This window comes from Canis lupus, chromosome 21, assembly GCF_048164855.1.
Source record: "Canis lupus baileyi chromosome 21, mCanLup2.hap1, whole genome shotgun sequence".
Lineage (NCBI taxonomy): Eukaryota > Metazoa > Chordata > Mammalia > Carnivora > Canidae > Canis > Canis lupus.
Genome location: NC_132858.1, coordinates 3,844,214 through 3,864,255, shown reverse-complemented (window position 1 = coordinate 3,864,255; position 20,042 = coordinate 3,844,214). Strand labels below are relative to the sequence as shown.

The following is a 20,042-nucleotide window of genomic DNA, read 5'->3' as shown; positions in this document are numbered from 1 at the left end:
AGGGCTGCATATACTTTTTCTCATTCAACTTCATCCACACTGTGTAGATTTCATCATTTATGGGTGACATTATAGAGGGGAAACATATAGAGGCCCAGTGAAATAGCAGTTCAGGATGACTGGTCATCAATGGAAAGGGGTCATCAATGGAAAGGGGAATTGTTATTACAGAGCCCGTGCTCACGAGTCTCAATCACTGGTACCTAAACCCGGCAGGATTCCCTCTCCAGGGATCCCTGGGTGGCACAATGGTTTGGCACCTGCCTTTGGCCCAGGGCGCGATCCTGGAGACCCGGGATCGAATCCCACGTCGGGCTCCCCGTGCATGGAGCCTGCTTCTCCCTCTGCCTATGTCTCTGCCTCTCTCTCTCTCTGTGACTATCATAAATAAATAAAAATTAAAAAAAAAAAAAAAAAAAAAAGGATTCCCTCTCCAATTTCGTCCCTACCCCGACCCTGGGTCAAGGAGCCAGGCCAGGGCCTAAGCACAGTTGGTGTCCTATAGACACGAGTTTATTAGAGGGGCCAGGGTCAGAGTGCGTACAGTTGGGAGGAGGTGACAGGGGACCTGGGCAGCACTGCCAGCCTGAAGCCAATAAGACAGAAGGCCAGGGGGCCACAGCCAGTGGGGCTTAGGTCAGCAGGCAAGGAGGTGGGCTGCTCTTCACTCTGCACATGTCAGTGCCCAGGGCATGGTGGAGGCTTCGGGAGGACTAGAGAGAAAGGACAAAGAGAGGCTCAGAGAGGACACTTAGCAAAAGCAAACAAGTAGGAGTTGGCAAAGGTGGGACAGGTGCCCAGGCCTGCTGGACCCCAGGCCCTATGCCCCTCCTTCCCATTCTGTCAAGCCCCACACCCACCTCCCAGGCTCCTAAGCCCACCCCCAGCTGCTGTCCCCAACTCACTATAGAGAGTGTAGGTGCCTGGCTCTAGTTGCAGTTGGGGGGGCAGGATGATGAGGAAGCCCCCCCCCAAGGGGTCTCCAGCCACCGAAAGACAAGCTTGCGGGTCAGGGCAGTGTCGCTCAGGGTTTGGGGAAGGACACTTGAACAAGACAGGCAAGGGGTGGGGCTGGTGGCTGCAGTGGCTGGGGGAAGAGGGCAAACTACAGAGGGAACAGGCAGGTGGTGAGAGGCCGGGGCCCCCGGGGAGGGCAACTCGGGGTTTTGTGCAGCCCCTCTGAGCCCCACCGTGGTGGGGACGCCGCTCTCGAGTCCAGGCCCAGTGGGACGGCTCCTTGGCCATGACCTGGCATGAGTAGAGTACACAGTAAGTGGGGGTGGGAAGTCCAACCTTGTTTCCCTAACCCGGGTTGATGGTGGGGCCTCACCTCCTCACAGCACTGGCGGCTCACCATGGCCCGGAAGCCCATCCGGGCCCACAGCTTATCCCTTTGATGTAGGAAGTCTGCTACCCGACAACGCCAATCTTTTCCCAGGGCCCACAGGAAAATCACACATTTAGGGTCCTCAAGATCCTCCTCCATGTCGTTTGCAAGAAACCTAGTCATGGAGACAGCAGGCAGAGAGCAGAGGCCATAAGCACCTGCACTGCCCCATCCTACAACTCCTTATGAATGTCCCCACCACCCAGGGCCACTCACAGGGCCAAGAACAAGTTGCTATGGGTGTACTCGCTGAGCTTCAGGTTGGCACGCCGAAAGTAGACCAGCACCATGGCCAGGAGATACTGCAGACACAGAAAGGGGGAGAGGTTACAGTGAGGCCTGCAGGAGAGGGGACTGTGCCAGGCCCATTTACACCCAAGGAAGCCGCGGTGTGGGTCAGAAAACCCAGGGGAAGTGGTCAGGTAAAAACAGACTTAAAAGAGAGATGCTCAGGACTCCTGGGTGGCTCAGTGTTTGAGCATCTGCCTTTGGCTCAGGTCGTGATCCCAGGGTCCTGGGATTAAGTCCTGCGTCAGGCTCCCCATAGGAAGCCTGCTTCTCCCTCTGCCTATGTCTCTGCCTCTCTCAGTGACTCTCATGAATAAATATATAAAATCTTAAAAAAAAAAAAAAAGAAAAAGAAAAAGAAATGCTCCCAGTACCAGACCAGGAGGCCCAGTGAAATAGCAGCATTCAAGCTCCACTAATTCAGACCGCCCCAGGTGACTCCTAGCCTCTGTTCCCAGTGTCACCTCACCTTATCCGAAATCTGGAAACAGGGATCTCTGGAAAGGAATTCCTGGAGGAAACTGTGCTCTGGGGTAGAGAAGAGGAATGGTGGACTGGGGTTACCACCAGCCCCCACGAGACAAGAGTGGCATCAGAGTTCCAAAGCTCAAACCTCCACTGAACCCACATTCTGACAGGACCCCTCCCCTCCCCTTGCCAAACTGGGGTCACCTGAGAAGGGAAGGGGCAGAGATTGCTGATACTTGCATGGCGGGTGAATGTCCCCCCCACCTTCACTTCAGTTTCACACTTGGTCCTCACAGATGCTTCCACGCCAGTCCCTGAGTGAACTCACCCAGAAGGTTGAGAAAAGCCTGGAGCTCCTGGTGCCGGCGTGGATGAACAGACCCACTACCCCCACCTTGATGGCTCCAGCCCCCCAGCTTCACCTGGGTGGCAACCACTGGGAAAGTGGCAAAGTCTTGAGCGTCACTCATCTCCTAGGGGATGGGGACGGGTGGGGTGGGGCAGGATGGCCTGTAGAGAAAGTAGCCTCAGGATTAGCACCTACCCCCTCGCTCCCCACAAATCAAGGGGGTTTTTGAGGCTGGCCTGACAAAAGACCTCCAGGAAGTGGTGAGATGAGCATGGAGACTTGGGAGGGTGGGAGTGCAGTGCTCGGAGCAGACTAGAAATGGGCATACGTGTGGGGTGAGGAGACCAGAGAAGCAGCAGAATTCCTGGAGGCTGCAGCTCCCCCCACCCCATCCTGGGGCCCCAGGCCAAGCTGGAGAGTAAGCATAGCAGCAACAGCCACCACTGAGGGCTTCCTAAGTGCCTGGAGCTGTGCTCAATTCTTTGAGGGCATTATCTCACTTCATCCGGGTAGGTGGGTATAGGCCAATACTCATTTTGCAAACCCCGAAGCTGAAGCGTGTCAGTCTCACGGCCACTTAAAGGTTGGGCCTGCCTGACCTCCAAGAGCCAGAGTTTAATTGCTCCTCTTGCCCCCCAACTCCCAAATACCCCCTCACCCCACACCCAAGCGGCATACTTGGAAGGACCACCAACCCTCCTTCATGGAGAGGAAGCTGAGGCCCAGAGTGGGGATGTTATTAGACAAATGCCGGATTTAGAGTAAGGTTAGGTGGGGCCACCTTACCCTTTGCAAGCTACGAGAAGAGATGCCAACTACGGGGCTCAGAAGTTGCTGCTCAGCATCCTGCGGCCAACCTGGGGGCCTCCACCTACGCTCCCACAGACGCCCACCCTCCTCCAAAGTGTCTTACCTGAGCTAGGGGACGACCTACAGCGCAACTCCCCCGCGCTGGAGGGACTGCGCTTATATAGCCATGGCGCTGCCCCGCCCCCTCGCCCTTCACCAATCAGCGCCCTTTCCGGGAAGGGGGTGGGGCTTTGCGCCCTCTCCGCTCCCCCAGGTAGGAGCTTCTCCAAAGCTGCATCATCTGCAAGAGGGATAAAGCAGGCCGGAGGGACCCCAGGGCCTGAATGATGACACCGCCCGGGCCCCTCCCCACTTCCTCACAAAGGTGGAGCCAAGGTTGCGGGCCGGAAACGAGCCCTGGGCCCGATTCACCGGATTCACCGGATTCACCACCAGGGCCTTGGTGGGGCAGGGTCATTGGCAGTGTCTGTGTTTGTTTAGGATCCAGGAACCTCAAAACCTAGGAGCCGGAGAGGAGAGTGTCTTGGCATGAGAAATCCCAGAGTCTGCATCCCCCTCCCAAGATCCTTTAGCGGTAGGGGGAGCCTAGCCAGGGGCTCCAAGGTGGGAGACGGGGAGGCCTTTCCCAAAGACCACCAAGCCCCTTTCACTGCACCCCCCACCCCCCCACCCAACTCCCACCCTCAGCCCCAGCAGACCTTTCCGTCTTCACTGGCTCATTTACTCTGTCTACAATCCTATGGGACAGTCAGCACCTGCATTACTTTCCATATTTGACAGGTGACACTCTTCCCTCCTTTTTTTTTTTTTTTTAATCGTGGCAAAATACACATAATGTACAATTTACTACCTTAGCCATTTTTAAGTTGATTATTTTTAAGTACATTCATATTGTTGTGCAACCATCGCTACCGTTCATCTCTGAAACTCTTCATCTTGCAAAACTTGGTGTCTAGGGGCACCTGGATGTCTCACTGGTTGAGCATCTGCCTTTGGCTCAGGTTGTGATCCCGGAGTCCTAGAATCGAGTCTGGCACCTGGCTCCCTGTGGGGAGTCTGCTTCTCCCTCTGCCTATGTCTCTGCCTCTCAGGAATAAATAAAATATTAAAAAAAAAAAAAACCCTGGGTGTCTATAGCTATTAAATAGTCACTACCCATTTCCCCTCTTCTGGTGCAAAGCAACCAGCATTCTGCTTTCTGTGTCTGTGAATTCAGCTACTCTCGGGACCTCCTACAAGTGGAATCACACAGTAGTTGTCTTTTTTGTAATGGGCTTATTTCATTTAGTATGTCTTCAAGCTTTTTTTGTTTTAAAGATTTTATCTATTCATGAGAGACACAGAGAGAGGCACAGAGACACAGGCAGAGGGAGAAGCAGGCTCTATACAGGGAGCCCAATGCAGGACTTGATCCCAGGACTCGATTCAGGGACTCCAGGGTCACGCCCTGGGCCGAAGGCAGGTGCTAAACCGCTGAGCCACCCAGGAATTCCCATGTCTTCAAGGTTTATTCATCCCTAACATATGGCAGGATTTCCTTCCCTTTTGAAGGCCAAATAATATTCCATTCTGTGTAGAGACCACAGTTTGCTTATCCATTCATCCACTGATGAATCCATTGATGGACACCTAGGCTGTTTCCATATCTCGGCTATGGTGAATGGGGCAGCTATAAACAAGTATACAAATATCTCGAGATCTTGCTTTCACTTCTTTCAATTTCTTTTCTATACACCGAGAAGGGGAATTGCTGGGTCAGGGAGTAATTCTATGTTTAATTTTTTTGGGAAACACCAAACTGTTTTCTACAGTGATGGCCCCATTTCATGGTCCTGTAAACAGTGGGCAAGGGTTCTAACTTCTTCACATTATTGTCAACACTTGTGATTTTCTGTTTTGTTGATAGTAGCCATCCTAATGAGTGTGCAGTAATGACGGGTGACTTTTAAAATACATTTTTTGATAGAAATGGAGACCAGAAAGAAGTTGAATCACTTATGTTCCAAGTCCCACCACTGGTGACGACAGAAGTGGGCTCAAGTCACATGACCAACACATCTGCCCCACCCTCCCCACCCCCCAGTAGGTAGGTTTTGTGATTCTCATTGCCATTTTTCAGAGGGGACACTGAGGCTCAGGACCTCAACCTGCTGACATTTGAATGAAAGAAGAAGGAAATGTGGCTGAGCCAGGTGGGTGGTGAGCACGGAGCCAGGTTTGGAGACCAGGTCTGGGGAACCTAAGATGCAGACTCCTCCCTGTGGCCCAATTCATCTTCACTGGTTGGACACCCAGCAGCTGTGTCTGCTCCCAGTGTCAGGGCTTTGACTCTGGCTACCAGTGTAAATTTTCATTCCCTGGGACTGCCCCTCCTGCACTGTGCCCACCTCCCCATCCCTGTTGGTTTCTGAGTCCCTTAATCTCTTGATCTCTCTCTATTTCTCAATCTCCCCACATTTCTGGGTATCTGGGTATTTCTCAGAGTTTCTTGGTGTTTCTGGATCTCTCCAGGTCTCCAAGCCTCTAGACATATATAAAATCTCTTATATCTCTAGTCTTTTGGCATCTCTGGGTCTGTGGGTCTTTTTGGTGCTCTAGGTCTTTTTGGCTCTCTCAGGCTGTCTTTTCCTCTCTGGATCTCTCTCAGTCTCTGGGTCTCCCTGAATCTTTGTATCTCCCTCAGTCTCTGGGTCTCTATATGAATCTCTGAATCTCTTGGTCACTCTGGGCCTCTGGACGTCTTTCTATTTCTTGGTGCCTTAGAATCTCTAGGTTTCTGAGTCTCTATGAATGTCTGAATCTCGTCGTTTCTTGGTCTCTCGGTCTCTCTGGGTTTCATGCTCTCTTTGGGGCACCTCTCATGCTCCCTGAGGCTGCTGAGCCTTTCCCTGACTACTAGGTCTTCATCAGGCCACCCTGCTTGTATATGTGTATGTGTGGGGGGAGGGGTATATGTGTTTCCTTTTGTGTATTTTTTCTTGGCTTCCCCCAGAAAGGAAAGTGTGACCCCCATGGTCTCCACAGCAAACCCTCAAAACGTGTCACTAAAGAGTCTGTAATTGAATCAGCTCACATGTTCATGACTACCCTACAAAGTGGATAGTTAGTTGCTTCATTTTACCAAGGAGAACTACAACTAAACCACCGAGTTTGGGTGGTCTCTGAGAGGTTAAGTGACTCACAGTTAGCCACGCAGCTAGTGAGTGAAGGGCCACATTTTCAGCCTGGCTGTCTGGCCCAGGCCCCACGTTGAAGCGTAAGACAGGGAGCCTGGCTATTTGCTCTACTGCTGTTTCTGGACAGATCCTGACACACAGAGGGTATTCAGAACAAATGAATGAATGAATCCTGCAGACCAACTGTGTTGTGGACCTTTCCCCCTCAGTAAGTGAGTACAAAAAAATCTGTTGGGGGCTTCAGGCCCATTCCATCCATGCCAGCCTTGGGCTGCTACACTATATTTAAGAGAACTTTTTCATTTTTTATTTTGAAAGAATTTAGACTCTCACAGATGTCGCTTTAAAAAGTATGGAGCCTGGGTGTCTCAGTCGGTTTGCATCCAACTCTTCATTCCAACCTGGGTCATGATCTCAGAGTCATGAGATTGAGCCCCGCATGGAGACTGCTTAGGATTCTCTCTCTTCCCTCCGTCTCTCCCCAACTCCTGGTGCCTCTCTGAAAAAAGGGAAGTATGGAAAGTTTTTGTGTCCCTTTCGCCCAGCTTCCCCCAATGGTAACATCTTACATAATCAGAGAACAGTTAGAACCAGGAAATTGACATTGGTACAACATCACTATGATTTCATCAGTTTTCACAAGCACTCACTTTTTTTTTTTTGGTGTCTAGTTCTATAATGTCATTATACACATGGATTGACATATCTACCATTTCAAGCAGGATACACAACTATTCCATCACCCAAAGCAACTCCCTCATGACTCCTTTAGAATCACACCCTCCTTCCCACCCCACCCCCCGCCTCTGGCAACCATTCATCTGTGCTCTGTCTCTATAATTTATCACATTAAGAACATTACATAATTGGAATTGTACTGTATGTTACCTTCTGAGGCTGGCTTTTTCACCCAACATAATGCCCTTGAGACCCATCCAGGTTGTTGCATGTATCAATGGTTCTTTCCTTTTTATCACCACATATTTTTATTACCACGTGGTATTCCACGGTATGGAATAGGTTGTCTCCAGTATGAGCTATTTCTAACAAAGCTACTACGAACATTTGTATACAGGTTTTTACATGGACATAATTTTTTTTCTCTAGGATAAACACCTAGGAGGAATCAGATGGTAAATGTATAAGAGACTGGAAAACTGTTTTTCAGAGTGGCTATTTTTCAGAGACAATTTTAGTATTGTCAGTATTCTTTATTTTAGTCCTATGGTTTATTTTCTTTTTTTTCACCCCTTCCTAGCTATTTCTACCTACAAGTGAATATAGACCTTCTCTACCATTTTTAAAAATTATTCTGACACCATCTACACATAAACTTTTGATAATTGGATTTCGTTTTTTTATGGTGAAAAAAATTGTATTTAGATTTATAGCCGACTAGACTCCGTTTAGATTATCCTAATTTTTTGGCAACATCCAAAGCATGATAGGAGCCAGTCGAACATATGCTTTCTCCTCTCCATCAGGCCTGATTAAGGTGTTGACCTTGGCCACATCAATGTCATAGAGCTTCTTCACAGCCTGTTTGATCTGGTGCTTATTGGCCTTGACATCCACAATGAACACAAGTGTGTTGTTGTCTTCTATTTTCTTCACGGCTGACTCAGTAGTCAGGGGGAACTTGATGATGGCATAGTGATCAAGCTTGTTTCTCCTGGGGGCGCTCTTTCCAGGTTATTTGGGCTGCCTCCGGAGATGCAGGGTCTTGGGTTGTTGGAATATAGGTGATGTATGGATCTTTTTTTTTGTGACTGTTCACGTCTTTTAGCACTGCTTTCTTAGCTTTCAAAGCCTTTGCTTTGGCTTCAGCTTTGGGAGGGGCAGGGGCTTCCTTCTTCTCCTTCGCTCTTCCTTCTCCTTCTCCCTCTGCCTGTGTCTGCAATCCCTTTGTGAAAGGGATTCGATAATTGGATTTCTAAGCAACAAATTTTAATTAAACAATCTTTACTGGAATTCTTTGTGTAATGTGTTATATACTTCTGTGTCTAACTATATTTATTTTTTTGGTTTCCTTAGTTGTGTGGTTTTAATTTGCATTTCCCTAATGGCTAACAATATTGAACATGTCTTCACATGCTCATTTTCAGTTGTGGAGTGTTATTATTGTCCCCCCACTCCTGCAAAAGATATGTTAGTCACCCCTCCCTCCACCATTTCCTGTGAATGTGAGGTTATTTGGAAATAGGATCTCTGCAGATGTAATCAAGTAAAGATGAGGTCATACTTGATTAGGGTAAATCCTAGTCCAATATGACTGTTGTCCTTAGAAGGGAAGAGACACAGAGACAGACACATAGAGGAGAATACCCAGTAAAGACAAACACGCAGTGCTCCTGGGTGGCTCACACAGTTAAACATCTGAGTCTCGGCTTTAGTTCAGGTCATGATCTCAGGGTTGTGAGTTTGAGCCCCATGTCGTGCTTTCCACTCAGTGGGGAGTCTGCTGGGGATTCTCTCTCTCCCTCCCCCCTGCCTCTCCGCATCGTGCGCATGCTCACATGCATGCACTCTTTCATAAATAAATAAATAAATAATAAATAAATAAATAAATAAATAAATAAATAAATAAATAAATAAAAAGACACCCAGAGGGAAGATAGCCGTGTAACATCAGAGGCGGAGATTGGAGTGTTGTAGCTGCAAGCCAAGGAACATCAGGGATTGCCTGCACCCTTCAAAGAGGCAGCATGGCCGCACTAACACCTTGATTTTGGACTCCCAGCCTCCAGCACCTAGAGAGAAAGAGGCTTTCTCTTTGAAGCCTTCCAGTTCGTGGTACTTTGTTACTTGGCAGCCCTAGGACATGCATACGTTTTGCATCCGGGGGTCTTCTCTGGAGAAAGTCTGTTGCCTCTTTGTTAATTAGATCATTAGTTTTCTTACTGTTAGGTTTAGAGAGTTCTTTACATAGCCTAGATACAAGCTTTTGTCAGATATATGATTGGTAAATATTTTCTCCCAAGCTATAGCTCATCTTTTCACTCTCTTAACATTGTCTTTCACAGAGTCTTCCATTTGGATGATGTTCAATCATCAGTTATTGTTAATAGATTGGGGGATTTCAAAGGTCAGGATTCTCCCATTCAAGGCTTCAAGATGCCCCAGAGAGAGACAAAAGCCAGAGAGGAGAGAGGCAGCCAAAGGCCGACAGCTCTAGAAGAAGCCAGAAGCTGGCGGCTGAAAGCTGCCCTGGTTGGCTGTGTAGGAGGCAGCGCATTATCTGCCCCCCACCCCCAATCTGTTCCTTCCTCCGGTTCCCCATCTACTTACCAGTAGTTGCTCTAAATTAACATAGCAATGACAGAAAAGTAGGAATCATTGTTTTTAAGTAAATTTGTTATTGCAGCGCAGCAGCCACATAGAGAAGTACAGAGAACAGAAATGAGTAATGTGATGAATTTTCAGAACACACCTGTGTGGTCAGGGGCCCCACGTGCCCTGCCCAGTCTCTAATCCCCCCACCAACACCACCTCCCCCCACAGGCTAATCACTATTCTGGATTCTATCCTCATAGGTTAGTTTTGCCTGTTTTTAACTTTATGTAAATAGGAAGCACAGAGTAGGTTTGCTTTGGGATAAGATTCATCATCCTCCTTCTTCATTCCCCTTGCTGGACCCTGTTCTCTTGGGGAAGAATTTGGAAGTATTTTTACTTTCTTTCACACCCCCAATATCCAATTCATCACTAAATCTTGGGGACTCTAGCTTAAAAATCTCTCCCTAGTTCATGCTCCCCTCTCCCCCACTGCCTCCCTGGCCATCCCTCCTGCCTGACTCCACCAGTGGTCTGCTGAATGGTCTCTGCCTTTCTGTGCTCTTGGCCCTCTCTAGAGCTGCAGTGATCTTTATTAAATAGTCCTTTTGGGGCACCTGGGTGGCTCAGTTCAGCTCAGGTTATGATCCTGGTGTCCTGGGATCGAGTCCCACATCAGGCTCCCCACAGGGAGCCTGCTTCTCCCTCTGCCTGTGTCTCTGCCTCTCTACGTGTCTCTTATGAACAAATAAATAAAATCTTAAAAAAAATAAAAAATAAAAATAGTTCTTTTAATAAAATACAAACTTTCCCTTAACTGTGGTACCTTTGTGATCACTGATCCCATTGTCCCGCAATCCTCTCCCTTCCTTGTTACTGCCCACTAGGTCAATACCTTCAGATCGGGAACCTTGTCTGTCCCCAGATTTCCAGCCATGACTCAGAGCCTACTGTGTAAGCACTCTGCTCACATTTACTGGATTAATGGATGGTTCACCAGGCCCTACACCATCCGGTCTTGCTCCAATCTCCAACCACACCCCTGGCCCTGCCCTTGGGCCATTCTCCAGCCAGACCAGCTTCTTTCTGTTCTTCTGTCAACTACGTCCTCCACTCCTTGCCCCAGGGCCTTTATACATGCTAGTCCCTCCCCAAAAAGACAGGTGTCTTTCCTCTGGGACAACTCTACTCCCTACCCCATTTTATACTTTCCTGGGTGGCTTGCTTCAGTTAATGGAATCTGAGCATAAATGCTTTATATGCCACATCTAAGCAGAAGCTGTAAGAGCCCCAAGGAGGGCTCTTGCTCTTTCTTTTCCATCTGCACTGGGTGCCCTCCCTAGCCTGGAGTCTGGAATAAAGGAGACAGGAAACAGATCCAGAGCTAACCTGTAAATGGCAAATAATGTGAGCAAGAGATAAACTTTTGTTTTTGAAAGCCACTGAGATTTTGGAGTTGCTTATTATTGTATTGGATCTCTATTTGCTGCTGTGACAAGTTGCCACAAATGTAGTGGCTTCAAACAATACAAATTTATTATCTTACAGTTCTGGAGGTCAGAAGTCACTCTGCTAAAGTCAAGGTGACAGTAAGGTTGCATCCCGTGTGGAAGCAGCCTGCATTCCTTGATTTATGGCCTCCCCCTTCTATCTTCAAAGATAACAGCACAGTGTATTTAAATCTCTAACTCTGACCCCACTTCTACTTGTAAGGACCCTTATGATTACATTGGGCCCACCTGGATGATCCAGAGTAATCTCTCCATCTCAAGATCCTAGACTTAATCATATCTGCAAAGTACCCTTTGCCATGTGAAGTTCACAGTCTCCAGGAATTGGGATGTGGACATCTTTGAGAAGTCATTATTCTGCCCACTACATTTATCACAGCATAATTTATGCTATGCTAACGAATCTACTATTTATAAAACCATATATTAGCACTGCATGCTATTTATAAAAGATACACATAAAACAGAAGGATATAGGGGTGCCTGGGTGCCTTAGTCAATTGGGCTGCCGACTCTTGATTTCTTTTTGGTTCAGGTCATGATCTCAGGGCCATGAAATCAAGCCCCTCTGCCCCTTCCCCCATTGGTCCTGTGCTGTCTCTCTCTCTCTCTCTCTCAAAAAAAAAAAAAAAAAAAAAAAAAAAAAAAGGGCTATAAAAAATTTGGAAGTACAAGGCAAGGATAGAGAAAAAATAAGGCAAATGCTAAAAGAAAGCTGAAATAGCTATATTAGTATCAGAAAAAAAAATCCATGTTAAAAGCATTACTAGACAGGGTCTTACGTAATGATTTCTAAAATATATAGCAATTTAAAATGTATTTATTGGGATCCCTGGGTGGCGCAGCGGTTTGGCGCTTGCCTTTGGCCCGGGGCGCCATCCCACGTCGGGCTCCCTGCATGGAGCCTGCTTCTCCCTCTGCCTGTGTCTCTGCCTCTCTGTCTCTCTCTGTGTGTGACTATCATGAATAAATAAATAAAATCTTTAAAAAAAATAAAAAATAAAAAAATAAAATGTATTTATTATTAAAAATAAAGTCCATGGGGTGTCTGGGGCTCAGTTGGTGAAGCATCTACCTTGGGCTCAGGTCATGGTCCTGGTGTCCTGGGATCAAGCCCCGTGTCAGGCTCCCTGCTCAGTGGGGAGACTGCTTCTTCCTCTCCCTCTACCCCTCCTCTCACTGGCTCATTCTCTCTGTCTCAAATAAATAAATAAAAATATTTAGAAAAAATCTTTTTTTAAAAGATTTTATTTATTTTTTTTTAAGATTTTATTTATTTATTTGAGAGAGAGAGAGAGAGAGGCAGAGACACAGGCAGAGGGAGAAGCAGGCTCCATGCAGGGAGCCCGATGTGGGACTTGATCCCAGGTCTCCAGGATCCCAGGCTGAAAGTGGCACTAAACCGCTGAGCCACCGGGCTGCCCTTGAAAAAATCTTTGAACAAAAAAAGTCCATAAGCAATAAAGATATGTAAATATATACATATACATAGGTAGGTAGAACTACAAGGAAAAATAAATAGCTATAAAGCAATAAAAATATGTCAATGGATATTACATATATGGATAGAACCACAAGGAAAAACAGACAAATCACAGTTGTAGATCTGATGGCACATGCAGGAAAAAAATTGCCAAAGGTATAAAAGACGTGAAGAATGTGGTTAATGAACTTGACCTAGTGGATAAATACAGAGCATTGGACTTAAATGCAGAAAAACGTGCACAGAACATTTTCCAATAAATGGATTAAATTCTCGACCATAATGCAACTCAACTAATTTCAGAATATTAAAATAATTGTATTCTTTTTACCGCAATGCAATTAAGTTAAACATCACCAACAAACAGATAAATAGAAAGGGGGAGGGAGTATGTATTTGGAAACTAAGAAATATTTGATGAAATTTCTGGGCTAAGGAAAAAGAAAACACAACAAAAGTTAGAAAATAAATAGATTTGTGTTGTTTTAGATTGCAAGTCATGGTCAAAATATCATCTATCCAAATTAGAGAACAAGTAATAATTCTGAGACAGAAATTTATGACCTCGAATGCAAATATTAGAAACTAAGAAAGGGTAAAACCTAATGAGGGGTGCCTGGGTGGATCAGTTGGTTAAGCAACCATATCTACTTATTTATTTGAGAGAGAGCAAGCATGTGAGGGGAGAGGCAGAGGGAGAGGGAGAATCTCAAGCCCAGTCTGTGCTGCCCTGGAGTCCATCCCCCACCCATTCCGGCCTCGAACCCAGGACCCTGAAGATCAAGACCTGAGCCGAAATCAAAGGTGAGCTGCGTAACCAACTGAGCCACCCAGGTGCCCCAATAAATAAGCCTTAAAAAAATTTTTTTTAAAGCTAATGAACAAAACCCTGAGTTAGGAAGTCACAAAACAAGAGCCGGGAGTCTCTCCGTTAGCTGAGGACCAGAGCAGCTGCCTGGGACCCCATTTCTCAATGTTTCCTCTCAAAACAAATCAGAATAAGAAGAGTGGGACTGACACTGCTGAAACCACAGCCTCAATGTAACTTAAAAGTAGAGTGTCCAATCTTCAAAATAACTAAATAAAAACAAAGCACACCAACTCACCCCGCCCACTAGCAGGCTTTGTGCCCAGAAAAACAGGAGGGGGCGGGGGCTGGCAGCTGGGCTCAAAGTGGATTTAGAACCTCCGTGGGAAAGACCTTCCATAACCTGAAAATACTAGGAGAATGTCTGAGGAGTTCAGAGCTTGCACCACAGGCAAGGTAAGTTCCTTGTGAGTGGGATATGAGGCATCAGTCTTTAGAATGCATAGGTTCTGGGGTGCCTGGCTAGCTCAGTCCCTGGAACATGTGACTCTTGATCCTCAGGTCATGAATTCAAGCCCCTTCTTGAGCACAGAGCTTACTTAAATAAAATAAAATATAAAATAAAACACATAGGTTCTGGAAGAAGAAAAAAGGCCAAAATTAGCAAGAGGTGTCCTTGAGCAATTGAGTAGTGGAGGGGGCAAAAAACAGAAGAAGAAAATTTAGGATCTTACAACACAAAAAAGAAAGAAACAAATTGGAAGCCTCCAACCCTTCCCCCACCAAACAAACAAATGAAAATCCACTAAACTGTGGACTTTGCTCTATTGGTATAAGTGTGCTATTGAACTAGAAATCTTGTAAAACACCCAATACCACAAAAATGAAAAAAGATTATTAGCAGATCTGTATGGAGCTATTATTAAAACCAAAAGGTTTGGGGGGCTCCTTGCCTGACTCAGTTGGTAGATCATGCAACTGTATATCTCAGGGTCATGAATTCAAGTCCCACGTTTTGCGTGGAGCCTACTAACTACAAAAATATGTACATACATACATATCCGCCCTACCAAAAATCAGAAAATAAAACACATCAACTGAAGAAGTCTCCTACTGAAAAAACAACCATGAATCCAAAGAAAAGTATCATTAAAATGAAAGAATGGAAAGAAATGAATATAATTCCCAGCTCAAAACTAGAGAAAGAGACACAAAGTAAACCCAAACAAAGCACAAATGGGGGCAGCCTGGGTGCCTCTACGGTTTAGCGCCGCCTTCAGCCCAGGGCCTGATCCTGGAGACCTGGGATCCAGCCCCACATCAGGCTCCCAGTGGGGAGCCTGCTTCTCCCTCTGCCTGTGTCTCTGCCTCTCTCTCTCTCTGTGTCTCTCATAAATAAATAAAATGGTAGAAGGGGAGGAGGGCGGGGAGTGGGAGTGAATGGGTGATGGCACTGGGGGTTATTCTGTATGTTAGTAAATTGAACACCAATAAAAAATAAATTAAAAAAAAAAGATAAAAAATAAATAAATAAATAAAATCTTAAAAAAAAAAGCACAAATGGGAAAACAATTTAAAAAAATGAATAGACTAGAGAATAAAAATTAGACTTGGATTTTCGTAAAAATTAACAAACAAAAAGTATCAGCTCACTTATTTAAGAAAAGGGGGAGAGAAAACAAGTATAACAAATAAGAAATGACAAGAGGAAAACCATAGACCAAGAAATATTTTTAAATCTTAAGGTTGAGGGATCCCTGGGTGGCGCAGCGGTTTGGCGCCTGCCTTTGGCCCAGGGCGCGATCCTGGAGATCCAGGATCGAATCCCACGTCAGGCTCCCGGTGCATGGAGCCTGCTTCTCCCTCTGCCTATGCCTCTGCCTCTCTCTCTCTCTCTCTGTGACTATCATAAATAAATAAAATAAATAAATAAATAAATAAATAAATCTTAAGGTTGATTTCCAAAATGTCAGAGTGAGGAGCTCAGTAGACTTCCCAGTGAAACAACCATTTCACTGGGAAAAAAATAGTTTTGAAAACCCAACTATTTAATGTCTGGAAATTATCCTACAGGCATATCCAGCGAATGTAGAATTCATTCAAGGAAATCTTAGTAAGAACAGTGAGAGCTTGTAGCATTTGAGCCACAGCCCACTCCTTTCTCTTCCCACCTCGTCCCCCTTCTTTTTTTTTTTTTTAAGATTTATTTATTTATTTATTTATGATAGATAGAGAGAGGCAGAGACACAGGCAGAGGGAGAAGCAGGCTCCATGCAGGGAGCCCAACGCGGGACTCAATTCCGGGACTCCAGGATCACGCCCTGGGCCAAAGGCAGGTGCCAAACCACTGAGCCATCCAGGGATCTCCCTCGTCCCCCTCCTGTCTTCTGGAAGACAGGCTGTGCAGCCAAGAAAACAAGGGCCTCTTTCTCTCACTCTATTCCCCATTTCTCAGTATAGAGCTAACGTCTCACTCCAGGAGGGGCAAGCCATTAATGTTTGTCATCCCCCTGTCAAGGAAGCTCTCTCTATTCCAGAAAGGTGCAGCAAAAAAAGAAACAGGCATCTTTTCCCCACACACAACCCGCACTTGTAGGGAAGAAGCTCTAGGCCGGGCATGACAGGCCTAAATTACTGGAACCCCATGACTGGAACCCCAGCTCTCTCCCAGGACAGATATTCCATGCCAGGAGGGAAAATCAAGAAGACCATGGGCTACTATCCCCCGCCCCCCCACCAGGTTATAGGGCAGAGACGTCACTCAATGATAATGGGCTGCTTTCCCCCTAGTTCCCACAGGGTGAGGCAGAAGTTCTGCCCAGGTGGAAAGACAGGCCATAAGGACGAAGAGCTCCATAGTTCTGCCTGGAGAAACTGATATTATTTGGGCCAATACCAGCCTGTGGCTTGTCTTCTCATTCCCAGCTCCTAGGTTATAAAAACTGAGGTTTCCATCTTGGGCCTTCCTCACCTTCCCTCTCTTGGATCAGTTATTCTGAGGAAAACCATGCTATGAGCAGTCCCACAGAGAGGCCATGCGGCAAGGAACTGACGTCTCCAGCCAGGGAGGAGCTGAGGCCTGCCCACAACCATGTGAGTGAGCTTAGAAGGTGACTCTTTGGGCCTCGGCCTCTGTGGAGTCTTGAGTTGACTGCAGCCTTGCCTACAGCTAGATTAGCTCATGAGAGACGGAGAGCCAGAGTCCTCAACTAGGTTGCTCCCAGATTCCTGTTGCCCACAAAAGCTAGAATATGGGAGATAACACAACAGATAGCTAGACAGAGGACCAGTCCTAGCAGACATTAAAACAAGTATAAAGCTTCTGTAATTAACACAGCATGGTAGTGTTACAAGAATAGACAAACCAGCAGAATAGAAGAGAAAACCTAACCCAAGTACAGTGGAAACTTGGTATAGGGCAGGAGGCATCTCAATTCCACTAGGGAATAGGTGACCTTTATAATATATGGTGTGGGACAACCCAGTAACCATTAGGATCAAGAAAAAAAAATAGACCTATACACTTCAGGTGGACAAGAATCTAAATGTAAAATATAAAACCATAGAAGCACTGGAGGAAAATTTGAGTGAATTCCTCATTAACCTATGTAGAAAAGGTCTTTCCAACTCTGATTCAAAAATCCTGAGACGGGGCATCTGGCTGGCTCAGTGGTTGAGCATCTGCCTTCGGCTCAGGTCATGGTCCTGGGGTCCTGGGATCGAGTCCTGCATCGGGCTCCCCACAGGAATCCTGTTTCTCCCTCTGCCCATGTCTCTGCCTCTCTCTCTCTCTCTCTCTCTCTCTGCATCTCTCATGAATAAATTTTTTAAAAGTTCCAGAGACAGTAAAAGAGAAGATTAATAAATTTGACTACCTCACATGAAGAAAAGATTTTTTTTTGCATGGCACAAACACCATAAACAAGCTGTGACAGTCATTTTAGGACCCTGAAAGGACAGGTAAGGAGACAAAAATCAACACACTGAAAACGTCTGAGAAGAAAGATAAGAAAATGCTAGACCTCTGATGACATCATTGAATCACTTAATTACTAGAAGAATTCACCACCTACTCAAACTTCTTGTTATATGAAATAATAAATGTCCTTTATTTTAAAGCCTTTAGAAGATGAACCATTTACTTGTTGAAATTATCACATGTTAATACTTGATCCTCATAAAACATTCCAGCAATAGAAAAATTGTGTATAAAATAGAAAACAAAAGCTCCCCACAGCTTCTAAACTAAGACAACTGACAAATCAGAAAAATTTTCAACCTGTATCCTTAATATAGAAAGAACTATTACAATTGAGAGACAAAAGACCAAAACCTAGATTTTTAAAAATGGGGAAAAGATCTGAACAGAAAATTCATAGAATAAAAGACATAAAAATCGTTTTCAAACATACGAAAAAATGTTTAAACCTAAATAAATTAAATCAACACCAAAACACCTATCAGATTGGTAAAAGTAAACAGTGCAATGACATATTTTGTTGGTGAGGCTGTGGTGAAACAGACCTCATGTTGCCAATTGAAACAGGAACTGGTATAAACTTTCTTCTTTTTTTTTTTTTTTAAGATTTTATTTATTTATTCATGAGAGACACACAGAGAGGCAGAGACACAGGCAGAGGGAGAAGCAGGCTCCATGCAGGGAGCCTGATGTAAGACTTGATCCGCAGACTCTGGGATCACACCCTGGGCCAAAGGCAGAGGCTCAACCGTTGCGCCACCCAGGCATCCCAGTATAAACTTTCTGTAGGAAAATTTGTCAATATCTAACAAAGCTACATATGTACTTACTTTGTGACCCAGCGATGCCACTTCTAGGAATTTCCCCTGATGATACACCTCCAATGATATGAAAATATATACTCACAAGATTATTTATTGAAGCATTGTTTGTCATTGCAAATAACTGAAACAAGCTCTACATACTGCATCATACATGGGAGATGGATGAAGGGATTTAGTACATCCAGACAATAGAGTACTATGCAGCTGTTAAAGGGGAAAAGAAGGGGGCGCCTGGGTGGCTCAGCTGGTTGAGTGACCAACTCTTTATTTCAGCTCAGGTCATGATCTCAGGCTCATGAGATCAAATCCCGCATTGGGCTCTGCTCCCAACATGCAGTCTGTTTGAGATTCTCTCTTTCCCTCTTCCCCTATCCCGCCTCTCCCCACTTGCTCACTCTCTCTCTCCCCCAAATAAATAAGTAAATAAAAAAAAAGGAGGAAAATCTCTATGAACTACAAGGGAGTAATTTCCAGCAGCATATAGGATGCTATCGTTTATGTAAGAAGGAAGAGACTGTAAGAAGATATACCTATATCTATTCATTGTGCAAAAAGAAACACAAGAAGGATAAACCAGAACTAATGACATTTATTATCTTTATGGAGTAGGTGGGAATAGGTGAGAAAGAACCCAAGAATGGAACTGGCCTAGAAGGGGTTAGGGAAGAGTGACACTTCTCTGCGTATAGTTTTTTCTGTAGTGCTGACTCTTAGGCTCATATTAATGTTTTACCTACCCACCAAACAATAAATAAATAAATAAAAGTCAACTTGAATATGTGGGGGGTACCCCAAAAAGAAAATAAGCAGTGAGACGTGAACTTCACTGCATTAAAAATGAGTAACATAACCACACTAAAGGGAGTAGGGAAGATAAAAACTCACCTAGGTCACTTTGGATGCCAGTATTTTGACTACATACTTTAAGGCAAAAGACAGGTACTGAACAACACAGGTATTGCACTCAAATTACAGTATTTGTTTTTCAGAGGGTTATTGGTTAGAAATTCTGAAACTATCTGAGTATATACTTGTAGTAAGCATGTAAGTAATACACGATGGATTATGAGAACCAGATTTCTCACTGTTGAAATAAAGAGTTACAGATAAGGAAGAGGGTAGTGTTGGATTGGAATCAAAAGCATTAGTATAAACTTATCATCTGCCTATATGTTAAACACATATATGACGTGACACATATAACACATGCACACATATATACACACAGAGGGATAGATCCTACTGTACACCTTGAGAGGGCCTAGAGACAAAGACATCCCAGCAACAATGAACACAGCCAATACCCAGATCTTGGTTCTTAAATTCCATGCTCCAATAAAAGTAATCACGGCTCTTCGGAGATATGGTTCATTTCCAGGCTAGGGCAGAGATGAAACAAGATGAGTCTAGAACATCATGCAGTGACAGAAAGTAATGGAGTGCTCAAAAAATGATGGGGGCATTTCAGAAAAACAAGAGTCAACATGAAGGAGCTTCCAAGGGCCAAATCTGGGACAATTTGAGTAATTCAATGAATAGTGATAGTGTATTAGTCAGAGTTCTCCAAAGAAATAGAACCAATGAGCACCTGGGTGGTTCAGTTGGTTTAGCGTATGCCTTCGGCTCAGGTAATGATTCCAAGGTCCTGGGACTAAGCCTCACCTTGGGCTTCCTGCTCAGCAGGGAG

General features: G+C 45.3%; 1 protein-coding gene across 9 annotated transcripts in view; it reads right to left on the bottom strand.

Annotated features, from left to right (window-relative positions):
* Positions 1-486: 486 nt before the first annotated feature.
* The window catches only part of SPDYC (speedy/RINGO cell cycle regulator family member C), a 43,437-nt gene continuing 23,881 nt past the window's right edge, over positions 487-20,042 (bottom strand). For 5 of the 9 annotated variants that reach the window (XM_072789861.1, XM_072789860.1, XM_072789864.1 and 2 more), the window contains 8 exons: positions 6,812-6,977; positions 3,406-3,801; positions 2,472-2,653; positions 2,145-2,203; positions 1,604-1,689; positions 1,331-1,502; positions 906-1,248; positions 487-713 (listed from right to left, as the gene is read on the bottom strand). In XM_072789861.1, the coding sequence (XP_072645962.1) occupies positions 679-713; positions 906-1,248; positions 1,331-1,502; positions 1,604-1,689; positions 2,145-2,203; positions 2,472-2,613 (837 nt within the window). In that variant the 5' untranslated portion in view covers positions 2,614-2,653; positions 3,406-3,801; positions 6,812-6,977 and the 3' untranslated portion in view covers positions 487-678. Of the gene's footprint in view, positions 714-905; positions 1,249-1,330; positions 1,503-1,603; positions 1,690-2,144; positions 2,204-2,471; positions 2,654-3,405; positions 3,802-6,811; positions 6,978-12,336; positions 12,452-20,042 lie in introns of those variants that run through there. The other 4 variants (XM_072789865.1, XM_072789868.1, XM_072789862.1 and 1 more) reach the window with 4 other exon arrangements.